General features: G+C 44.0%; 1 protein-coding gene across 1 annotated transcript; it reads right to left on the reverse strand.

Annotated features, from left to right (window-relative positions):
• Positions 1–8,508: 8,508 nt before the first annotated feature.
• LOC133248946 (translation machinery-associated protein 7-like) lies at positions 8,509–8,955 on the reverse strand. Its single transcript, XM_061419204.1, has one exon. The coding sequence runs from the start codon at positions 8,944–8,946 to the stop codon at positions 8,752–8,754; it is 195 nt and encodes a 64-aa protein (XP_061275188.1). The 5' UTR covers positions 8,947–8,955; the 3' UTR covers positions 8,509–8,751.
• Positions 8,956–12,348: the final 3,393 nt, after the last annotated feature.

Below are 12,348 nucleotides of genomic sequence, written 5' to 3' on the forward strand. Positions count from 1 at the left end.
TGCTGCAAAATTTTAAGTCCTCTTTTACAGATGGAAAAAGAGAGGTGCTGGATAGACTTAAGTTTGGAATCCACAACATCAAAGCACAAAGTTCCTATTTTAGTTCCCAAAGCTGGGAGTTTGGCAGTGGCAACCATACAAAAAAAAAAAAATTAAAAAAAAACACTAGATGGTGAAGGAAGGACCTGGAAATGAGAGAAGAATGAATAGAAAATGCTGATTCTTGTGTTAGGGTGTTTGTGCATCTTCAAAAGAAAGTGGATGCCACAAGTCTACTTTCTGGGAACCTTGACATTTACCCACAGGCATTCTGAAAGTAGAAAAGGCAAGAAGGAAGTAGAGATAATGTGTAACAGAGACTGTCAACTTTGGCAGGTCAAGGATGTCAAGGTAGCAATGCTTTCCCATTCAGGAGTTGGGTGGCTATTGCATTTTCAGAACTTTACAGACCATATTGTTTCACAAAATTTTAGCTAATGCCCTGAGTTTTCAAATAAACTATGATTTCATTATATATATATATATTTACAAATTGAGTCAAAATCTAATTTTTTTAATTTTTAAAAACTTTTTATTTTATATTGGTGTATAAGCCAATTGGGCTTTCCAGGTGGCACAAGTGGTAAAGAACCCTCCTGCCAATGCAGAAGACAGAAAAGCTGCGGGTTTATTCCTGGGTTGGGAAGATCCCTGAAGGAGGGGCATGGCAACCCACTCCAGAATTCTTGCCTGGAGAATCCCATGGACAGAGATGCCTGGTGGGCTATAGTTCATAGGGTTGCAAAGAGTCAGACACAAGTGAAGTGACTTGGGCGATTAACAATGTTTTAATAGTTTCAGATGGACAGCAAAAGTACTCAGCCATACATATACACGTATCCATTCTCCCCTGCAAACTCCCTTCTCCTCCAGACTGTCACATAACATTGAGCCAAGCTCCCTGTGCTGTACAGTAGGTCCTTTTTAGTTATCCATTGTAAATATAGCAGTATGTGCATGTCAATCCCAAACTCCCTAACTATCCTTTCCCCTCTGGCAACCATAAATTCATTCTCTAGGTCTGTGAGTCTGTATCTATTTTGTAAATAAGTTCATTTACATTGAAGTGATAAAAGTATTATTAAAGAAGTATATTAAAGAAAGTATATTAAAGAAATGATAAAAGTATCATTTAGATTCTGCATATAAGAGATATCATATGATATTTCTCTTTTCCTGCCTGACTTACTTCACTCAGTATGACAATCTCTAGATTCATCTATGATGCTGCAATTGGCATTATTTCATTCTTTTTAATGGCTTAGTAATATTCCATTGTTTTATATTTTAAGCTCATCTGATGCCCATAAACAGATAACCTCTTCCTGGTAACTAGGTTGTAAGTGGTAAAGCTAGGATTTAGGATTCTCTGATTACAAATCTCATGCTCTTTCCTTTGCTCACCATTACAATACAATCATCCCTTGAGATTTATATAAACCACCAGGCTGATGGAACTGAAAGAGGTCTTGCCTGGGAAATTCCATGGACAGAGGAGCTTGGCGGGCTACAGTCCATAGGGGTCCCCAAAGAGTCAGACACCACTTAGTGGCTAAACAACAGCAACAATGCATGTGGGATCTTAGTTCCCTGACCAGTTTTTGAGACCACACCCACTACATTGGAAGGCAAAGTCTTAACTACAGGACCACCAGGGAAGTCCCAAAGGGTTTATTCTTGATCACACAGCTCCTGAGTGATAAAACCAGGGTTCACGTTTTCTAAAACTCATTATGCCTCTATCTACTCCAGACTAGCTCCTTCTCCTGTGTCTTTATCCTGCTGGGCACTCCATGCCAGAAGCCTTGGAGGCTCCCAAGCCAGAAATCTGGTTAACCTCACCACCATATCCAGCCTATCACCACATCTGAAAAGCCTCTCTCCTTAATTTATCTTTTGTCTCCATGCATAGTTCAGGGCTTCCTGACTTCTTTCATTTCTTGGAAGGCAGGAGGCCTCTGGCCGCACTTCCTTCAATGCATCATTCATGTGACTGGCACAGAGAATTTTCTAGAATATTAGTCAGGTCTCTGAACCTGTCACTGCCCTACTAAAAAACCTTCAATAATCCTCATGGCTTCAGGATAAAGTTTCAAATTTAGCATATGAGAACCTCATTGCTCTGACCCCAGAGCAATGTTCTATTCCTTTCTATACAGTCAAACTTCATGCTGATCAGGATGAAATTCCCTGAATAGTCAGGCTGTGTTTTCTCCATCTAGAATATTCAGCTTTTCTCTGTCCATCTCATTAACTGAACTTCATCCTTCAAGGTTTAACTTAGAGTTGAAAACTTCTGTCCACACAAAACCCTGAACACAGGTGTTTATGGTAGCTTTATTCATAACCGCCAAAATTTGGAAGCCACCAATGTATCCTTCCCAATGGGCTTCCCTGCTGGCTCAGTCAGTAAAGTGTCTGCCTGCAATTCAGGAGACCTGGGTTTCGACTCCTGGGTCAGGAAGATCCCCTGGAGAAGGAAATGGCAATCCACTCCAACACTCTTGCCTGGAAAATCCCATGGACAGAGGAGCCTGATAGGCTACAGTCCATGGGGTCGCAAAGAGTCAGACTCGACTGAGCGAGGAAGCTTTTAATATATCCTTGGTAAGTCACTTCAGTCGTGTCTGACTCTTTGCAACCCCATGAACTCCAGCCTGCCAGGTTCCTCTGTCCATGGGATTCTCCAGGCAAGAATACTGGAGTGGGTTGTCATTTCCTTCTCCAGGGGATCTTCCCCACCCAGCGACTGAACCCACAGCTTTTATGTCTTCTGCATTGGCAGGCGGGTTCTTTACCACTAGAGCCCTGGGAAGCCCAAGGTATCCTTAGGTGGGTATATAAACAACCTCTGGTCTAGACATTGGAAGAGAAAGATGAAGAGACACAGAGGAACCTCAAGCACGTATTAGAAAGTGAAAGAAGCCAGTCTGAAAAGGCTGCATGCTGTATGACTCCAAGTACATGACATTCTAGAAAAGGCAAAAATTTGGAGATAGTAAAAAAGACTTGTGTTTGCCAGGGTTTATGAAAAGGGGAAGAGATGAATAGGCTAAACATGGAGCATTTGGGGGGCAGTGAAAATACTCTGTAGAAAACTGTAATGGTGGATACTTATCATTATGTATTTGTCCAAGCCTACAGAATGTACAACACTAGGGATGAACCTAAGGTCAACTATAGACTTGGAAGGATTTTGATGGGTGAGTGTAGGTTCATTGTACATGCATGTGTGTGAGCTCCGTCGCATGGTTGTGTCTGACTTTGCAGCCCAGTGGACTATATAGCATGCCAGGCTCCTCTGTCTACGGGATTTTTCAGGCAAGAGTACTGGAGTGGGTTACCATTTCCTATTCCAGGGGATCTTCTCAATCCAGGGATCGAAACTGTGTCCCTTGCATCTCCTGCATTAGCAGGTGGATTCTTTACAGAGCCACTTGGGAAACCTGTGTAACAAATATACCTCTCTTCTTCAGGATGTTGGTAATAGAGCAGGCTATGCATGGGTGGCAGAGAAGGCAATGGCACCCCACTCCAGTACTCTTGCCTGGAAAATCCCATGGATGGAGGAGCCTGGTGGGCTGCAGTCCATGGGGTCGCTGATGGTCAGACACGACTGAGCGACTTCACTTTCACTTTTCACTTTCATGCATTGGAGAAGGAAATGGCAACCCACTCCAGTGTTCTTGCCTGGAGAATCCCAGGGATGGGGGAGCCTGGTGGGCTGCCATCTACGGGGTCGCACAGAGTCGGACATGACTGAAGCAACTTAGCGACTTAGCGATGCATGGGTGGGGGCGGGGCCTATGGGAAATCTCTGTACTTTCTTCTCAATTTTGCTATGAACCTTAAGTTGCTCTTTTCATACTGTTCACGGGGTTCTTATTTTCTTGGGCTCCAAAATCACTGCAGATGGTGACTGCAGCCATGAAATTAAAAGATGCTTGCTCCTTAGAAGAAAGGTTATGACAAACCTAGACAGCATATTAAAAAGCAGAGACATTACTTTGCCAACAAAGGTCCATATAGTCAAAGCTATGGTTTTTCCAGTAGTCACGTATGGATATGAGAGTTGGAACATAAAGAAGGCTAAACACCGAAGAATTGATGCTTTTGAATTGTAGTGTTGGAGAAGACTCTTGAGAGTCCCTTGGACTGCAAGGAGATCAAACCAGTCCATCCTAAAGGAAATCAATCCTGAATATTTATCGGAAGGACTGATGCTGAAGCTGAAGCTCCAATACTTTGGCCACCTGATGTGGAGAGCTGACTCATTGGAATAGACTCTGATGCTGGGAAAGGTTGAGGGCAGGAAGAGAAGAGAGCGACAGAGATGGTTGGATGGCATCACTGACTCAATGAACATGAGTTTGAGCAAGTTCCGGGAGATGGTGAAGGACAGGGAAGCCTAGCGTGCTGCAGTCCATGGTGTTGCAAAGAGTCCAACATGACTGAGCAACCAAACAACAAAGGTGCTCTTAAAACACAAAGTCTTAACAACTTTTGAACTTATGCACTCCTCCCAGAAGCCCAGATTAGACTTCCTAATCTGAGCTTCCTTAGCTAGCTTTTTCTATTATAACATGTAGTCTTTACACAATCATTAATTTACCTGTGTTTCTCCCCACAGAACTATAACTGAACTATAAGGATGTGTTTCTCCCCACTGAACTATAACTGAACTATAAGGATCTTGAAGGTAGGTGTGTAGCCGAGCAGGACCCTCTGGGGCCTTTCCAGGGCAGGCCCCTCCCCGACATCCTCTGTGGTAATTCAGGCATATTTCATGAGGTTTTCAGATGCTAAAAACCACCACCAATTTCTTCCAAACAGAAGAAATTAACTACTTTGTTGGGGGCCGGCGTGAGGCACTCCGCCGATGACAAAGGTCATGAGGAAGGAGGCTCGACATACGCAAAGGCGGGATCGAGCCTCAGAAGTCCCCCTGGAAATCCTCGAGCATCTACCCCCATAACCAGAGCCTGCCTACTTTACTACTTTGTGCTCTCACTTACACCTCTGACTTTACGGGGGGCTGTCCCCCACCACCTCTTTCAGAGAAGAAGTTAACTTAGAGCTCCAGTTAATAATTCTTGGGCGTGATAAGAGTGTTTTAACCTACAAACACCTCTGAAGGTTCTCTAGCCTGCCTGACAGGCTTGTCCGGCCACATGTGATTGCTCACAGCCTCTCAACTGTGAGAGGCACGAGATGCTTTAAACCTTCTGAAAACAGGTTCTTTAGAGAAGTTAGAGAATTATTAGCATAAGTATAGTGGGCTGATTAGAAATTGTATTGGTGAAGGGTTTCTCATTTGTTGAGCAAATGTTTACTGCTAAGTCTCCACATCCCCTGCCCTTACACACATTAATGAATATATAGAAGAAATAAGTATTAACCTTTGATATAAATCATATTAGATCTTAGGCTAAGTAAATTCTTTCCTTAACTAAAACCCACTACACCCTCACCCTATAGCAATGTAACTTTATTTGGGTGGCGTCTGTTTTAAGAATAATCACCCTTGGAGAAAAAAGTGTTCTGGTTGACTGACCACTGTCACAAGGAGAGGGTCATAAATTGTCAGCAGGCCCCCCTGGCCAGAAGATGATGTAACACCCCTAAGACCTCTGTATACATTTGTATGAAGCACCTGACTTTAATGAAAGTCAGGACTGCTGTCCCCCCGTGACTTTTGTATAACATCTCAGTGTATAAAAACAGACTCTGGAAAATAAAGAATTGGGATCAGTTTCTTGAAATACTGGTCTCCCCATGTCTCTCTCTCTCTCACTCTGGCTGAGTCTCCATCTGGAGCGCAGAACCCGCCATGCTTACTAATTATGCCTGGGCTTCTAAGATCCAACCGGGGAGGCCTCAGTGTCTCCTTTCCTTCGGGAGAACGGAAGGATGCCTGCGGCCTACGTAAGTGGTGCAAACTTCTTGTCTTGAAGTTTTATTGGTCTCCCGCGTAAACCAAGCTACTCAGCCTCTTTTCTCTACTGAATTTTCCTACTGAGCTATCCTCATTCTATTACTCTTTATATCTTTGATGAATATTTAAATAGTCGCGGAAGCCATCTCCCCTTCGAATACCCTGGATCAGCCGGGGCTGGACCCCAGCACTACTTGATGATAGTCAGCAAATAGCTCTTAATCCTTTTGGCACCTAAGGATTGATAATGTTACCTCACCATCAACCAATCAGAGAAATATGCCCAAACGATCACACAACCTGGGACCCTCCATCACCTGGCCTTTAAAAATGCTTTGCTGAAATCCTTTGGGGAGTTAGGGAATTTTGGTGGGGGTCGGGGGGCACAAGCCACCTGTTTTCCTAGCATGGCCCTGCCAAACACCCTTCTCTGCTCCACACTCCAAACTCTGATATTTTGGTTTGTTTGGTCTCACTGTGCGTCAGGCACATGAACTTGTGTTTGTTAACAGATCCGTGTCTTATTGGTCTTTAATTTCCCAGTGCAAGTGCTTAATGTATATTTTCTGACTGCTGCTGCTGCTGCTCCTAAGTCGCTCCAGTCGTGTCCGACTCTGTGCGACCCCACAGACGGCAGCCCACCAGGCTCCCTGTCCCTGGGATTCTCCAGGCAAGAACACTGGAGTGGGTTGCCATTTCCTTCTCCAATGCATGAAAGTGAAAAGTGTAAGTGAAGTCGCTCAGTCATGTCCAACCCTCAGCGACCCCATGGACTGCAGCCTACCAGGTTCCTCTGCCCATGGGATTTTCCAGGCAAGAATACTGGAGTGGGTTGCCATTGCCTTCTCCATTTTCTGACTAAAACACCTTAAAAAACATATGCCTCTACATAAATGGAGAGGTATGTATTGGCAGAAGAGGATTAAGACTCTTTTCGTATACAGTGGAATATTGTTATGTGTGTGTCAGTCGCTCAGTCGTGTCCGACTCTTTGAGACCCCATGGATTGTAGCTCGCCAGGCTTCTCTGTTGATGGAATTCTCCAGACCAGAAAACTGGAGAGGGTTGCCATTCTCTTCTCCAGGGGATCTTCTCAATCCAGGGATCGAACCTGGGTCTCCTGCATTGCAGGCAGATTCTTTACCATATGAGCCACCAGGAAGCCATTACTCAGCCATAAAAAGGAACAAAATTGTTCCTTGTAAAGACCTAGATGGACCTAGAGACTGTCATACACAGTGAAGTAAGTCAGAAAGAGAAAAATATCATATATTATTGCATATATATGAAATCTAGAAAAATAATATGGTGGTTTAGTTGCTAAGTCATGTTCAACTCTTTCGAAACCATGTAGCCTGCCAGGCTTCTCTGTCCATGGGATTCTCCAGGCAAAAATACTGAAGTGGGTTGCCATTTCCTGCTCCAGGGGAACTTCCCGACCCAGGAATCGAACTCGGGTCTCCTGATCTTATTTACAGGGCGGGAATAGAGACACAGACATAGAGAACAAATGTATGGACACCAAGGGTGAAGGAAGGGGTGGGATAAGTTGGGAGATTGGGATTGACACATATACACTATTGATGTGTGTGTGTGTGTGTGTGTGTGTGTGTGTGTGTGTGTGTGTTGCTCAGTCATGTCTGACTCTGCGACCCCATGGACTGTAGCTCTCTAGGATCCTCTGTCCATGGATTTCTCTAAGCAAGAATACTGGAGTGGGTTGCCTTTCTCTTGTCCACACTATTGATACTATGTATAAAACAGATAACTAATGAGAACCTCCCATATAGCTCAGGGAACTCTACTCACGCTCTGTGATGACCTGAATAAGAAGGAAATCCAAATAATAGGGGATATATGTATACACATAACTGATTCACTTTGCTGTACAGCAGAAACTAACACAACATTCTAAAGCAACTATCAGATCAGATCAGTCGCTCAGTCATGTCCGACTCTTTGCGACCCCATGAATCGCAGCACGCCAGGCCTCCCTGTCCATCACCAACTCCCTGAGTTCATTCAAACTCACGTCCATCAAGTTGGTGATGCCATCCAGCCATCTCATCCTCTGTCGTCCCCTTCTCCTCCTGCCCCCAATCCCTCCCAGCATCAGAGTCTTTTCCAATGAGTCAACTCTTCGCATGAGGTGGCCAAAGTACTGGAGTTTCAGCTTTAGCATCATTCCTTCCAAAGAGATCCCAGGGCTGATCTCCTTCAGAATGGACTGGTTGGATCTCCTTGCAGTCCAAGGAACTCTCAAGAGTCTTCTCCAACACCACAGTTCAAAAGCATCAATTCTTCAGTGCTCAGCCTTCTTTACAGTCCAACTCTCACATCCATACATGACCACAGGAGAAACCATAGCCTTGACTAGACGGACCTTTGTTGGCAAAGTAATGTCTCTGCTTTTGAATACTCTAATAAAAATTATTTTCAAAACAAGAATCTTTTCAGCAATGAGATGGCATTTCTAATTTAAACTCCTGGTCTGTATCAATAGAAAATTTGTCTTTAATCATTATCTTCATCAATGTCTTCTGTTCACTGTCATAACTGAAAAATCACTTAACAATTACCATTCATTGTATCCAAGCCTTGAATCTGAAGTTTCTCTTTTTTTTTTTTTTACAAAAGTTTATCCTTAAATGTACACTAGGTTCCAAGACAACACGTCATTCTAGCTATAGGTGGCAACAGATATTATGGCAGGGAACCCAGGTGATTAAACAGGAATGGAACTAAGGGTCATCATTGCCTCAGGCATAAGGAACAGCTTACTTTTTGCCAGATTTCTTCATTCCACTGGTGGCTAGGAGCCCTTTCCCCTTGGCCTTATCTTTTAGCTCCTCGAGTTTCTTCTGCTCCTCCTTTTGCTTCTGCTTGAATGCCTTATCTTCCTTGTCCATCTCCTTGGCTTTCTTCGTGGGCTGGTTTGGGGGGTTCTTCTTGCCACCTTCGTGGCCTGACATGGCACCTGCCGCCCCTTCCCCCGAATCTGAAGTTTCTAAGTGGGGAAAGATCTACTTAGCTCCTAGAGTGGATCACCTGTGAAAGGAGAGTCCAAGAGTGTAACCTCGCTAGGTACTGGACCCACATGTATATCATATATGGACATAAAATTTACTGAGCACATCAGTCACTGATTGCAATAGGAAAATTGCTCCAATGGTAATTCACTCTGGAGTTTCCTTTGGTACCCTTTCAAAACAAATATTTGCAATGTTATTGACATTCGAGAGCAGGTCATCCTTTGGATACAACTAGTCGAGTTAGTTTCACACAATGGACCATTGTTCACAGGCATCTCTAGCACCACATGCCTCCAGTAGCTATTGGTTAAAACTAGAGTACTCTTGCCTGGAAAATCCCATGGACGGAGGAGCCTGGTAGGCTACAGTCCATGGGGTCACGAAGAGTTAGACACAGCTGAGCGACTTCACTTTCACTTTTCACTTTCATGCATTGGAGAAGGAAATGGCAACCCACTCCAGTGTTCTTGCGTGAAGAATCCCAGGGACGGTGGAGCCTGGTGGGCTGGCATCTATGGGGTAGCACAGAGTCGGACACGACTGAAGCGACACAGCAGCAGCAGCAGAACTGTGATTCTTAGGCCTAGAATAACAATCTACAGCTGCACAGTGCCTTAGGCTTAAAAGCTCTTTCCTATTGACCAAAGTAGAGATATTGTGAAAGGTTAGAACCTCAGCAAGTTAAGTGTCAAAGGTTTAGTAACATTGCACTTGTTCTCCTGTATATGGAGGTAGGTGGAACGAGCATTGATTTAGAAACACACTTATAAAATCGATAACCTAGTCCTTCTTTTCCACTCATGCAATCAACAAATATATTTTCATTAAATATTTACTATATATGTAAAATATTTACCTATTATATGTACCAGTGTGTGAGTGCAGGCTTAGTCACTCAGTCATGTTTGGCTCTTTGCAAAACCCATGGACTATAGCTCTGTAGCCTGGATTCTCCAGCCAAGAATACTGGAGTGGGTTGCCATTTCCTTCTCCAGAGGATCTTTCCCATCAAGGGATGGAACCGGAGTCTCTTGTGTCTCCTGCATTGGCAGGCAGATTCTTTACCACTGTACCACCTGGGAAGCCCTCATTATGTACCAGGTACTATGCTAAATATTAGGGGTGACATTTTAATAACAGACACCATTGTTTTCAATAATAGATACCGTGTGGATCACAACTAACTGTGGAAAACTCTTAAAGAGATGGGAATACCAGACCACCTTACCTGTCTCCTGAGAAAGCTGTATGCGGGTCAAGTAGCAATAGTTAGACCCTTACAAGGATCAACTAACTGGTTCAAAATTGGGAAAGGAGTATGACAAGGCTATATATTGTCACTCTGTTTATTTAACTTATATGTAGAGTACATCATGGAAAACGTGGATGAATCAAACTGGAATCAAGATTGCTGTGAGAAATATCAACAGCCTCAGATATGCAGATGATACCACTCTAATGGCAGAAAGTGAGGAGGAACTAAAAAACCTCTTGATGAGGGTAAAAGAGAAGAGTGAAAAGCTGGCAAAAAACTAAGATCTTGGCATCTGGTCCCATCACTTCATGGCAAATAGAAGGGGAAAATGTAGAAGTAATGACAGATTTTATTTTCTTGGGCTCCAAAATCACTGCAGATGGTGACTGTAGCCATGAAATTAAAAGATGCTTGCTTCTTGGAAGGAAAGTTATGACAAACCTAGACAGCATGCTGCTAAGTCACTTCAGTCATGTCCGACTCTGTGCGACCCCATAGACGGCAGCCCACCAGGCTCCACCGTCCCTGGGATTCTCCAGGCAAGAACACTGGAGTGGGTTGCCATTTCCTTCTCCAATGCATGAGTGAAAAGTGAAAGTGAAGTCGCTCAGTCATGTCTGACTCTTAGCGACCCCTTGGACTGCAGCCTACCAGGCTCCTCTGTCCAGGAGATTTTCCAGGCAAGGGTATTGGAATGGGGTGCCATTGCCTTCTCCATAGACGGCATATTAAAAAGCAAAGACATCACTTTGCCAACAAAGGTCCGTATAGTCAAAGCTATGGTTTTTTCAGTGGTCATGAGTCGGAGGATAAGAAAGGCTGAGAGTTGAAGAATTGACGCTTTCAAATTGTGGTGCTGGAGAAGACTCTTGAGAGTCCCTTGGACTGCAAGGATATCAAACAGGTCAATCCTACAGGAAATCAATCCTGAATATTCACTGGAAGGACTGATGCTGAAGCTGAAGCTCCAGTGCTTTGGCCACCTGATTCAAAGAGCTGACTCATTGAAATAGAACCTGATGTTGGGAAAGACTGAAGGCAGGAGGAGAAGAGGAAGGGCGACAGAGGACTAGATGGTTGGATAACATCACTGACTCAATGGACATGAGTTTGAGCAAACTTGGGGAGATGGTGAAGGACAATGAACGCTGGTATGCTGCAGTTCATGGGGTCACAAAGAGTCAGACACGACTTAGCGAGTGAAAAACAACCATTGTTTTCATCATTATTATTCATACCTATAAACAATAAATCCTGCCAAATCCCAATGCCTTCCTGGGGTCTTGATTTGCACATTAGATCAAGTATTGCCAACCTAATGAAGAACTCTCCATGCTTTGAACGATTGAATAGGATTCTCTTAACTATGCCTCATATAGAAGGCACTGCAAACTCTTGAATGTGAAGAACGTTTGATCAGAGGTTGCCTCTGGGGAGAACTAGATTGGGACACAGGGTGAAAGGCAGGGTTTTTACTCAACAGGTGTATCTGCATTCAGCACAGTTCAGTATCAGACCACCAAAACAAGACAAATAATCTCAATAAAGTCACATAATTTTTTTTTGGTTTCCCAGTGCCTGTTAAAGTTATGTTTGGGGAAGCCCAGGTGGCTCAGTGGTAAAGAATCCGCCTGCCAGTGCATGTGATGAGAGTTCATCCCTGCAGGGGCGGGGGAGAAGATCCCCTGGAGAAGGAAATGGCAACCTACTCCAGAATTCTTGCCTGGAGAATCCCAGGGACAGAGGAGCCTGGCAGGCTACAGTTCGTGGGATTGCAAAGAGCCTGACACGATTTAGCAACCAAATAGCAGAAGCAGCAACATAAACATTATGCTAAGTATGTAATGGTGTTACATCTAAAAATATACATCCATTAATGTTAAAATATTGCTAAAAATATGCTAGCTATCATCATAACCTTTGGGCTTTCCTAGTGACTCAGTGGTAAAGAATCTATCTGCCAATGCAGGAGATGTGGGTTCCATCCCAGGGTCAGGAAGATCCCCTGAAGAAGGAAACAGCAGTCCACTCCAGCACTCTTGCCTGGGGAATCCCATGGACAGAGAAGCCTGGTGGGCTACAGTCAC

This window comes from Bos javanicus, chromosome 5, assembly GCF_032452875.1.
Source record: "Bos javanicus breed banteng chromosome 5, ARS-OSU_banteng_1.0, whole genome shotgun sequence".
NCBI lineage: Eukaryota > Metazoa > Chordata > Mammalia > Artiodactyla > Bovidae > Bos > Bos javanicus.

What these genes read in the sequence shown, in the direction of transcription:
- LOC133248946 (XM_061419204.1), bottom strand. Translation starts at nt 8,946, where the DNA reads ATGTCAGGCCACGAAGGTGGCAAGAAGAACCCCCCAAACCAGCCCACG.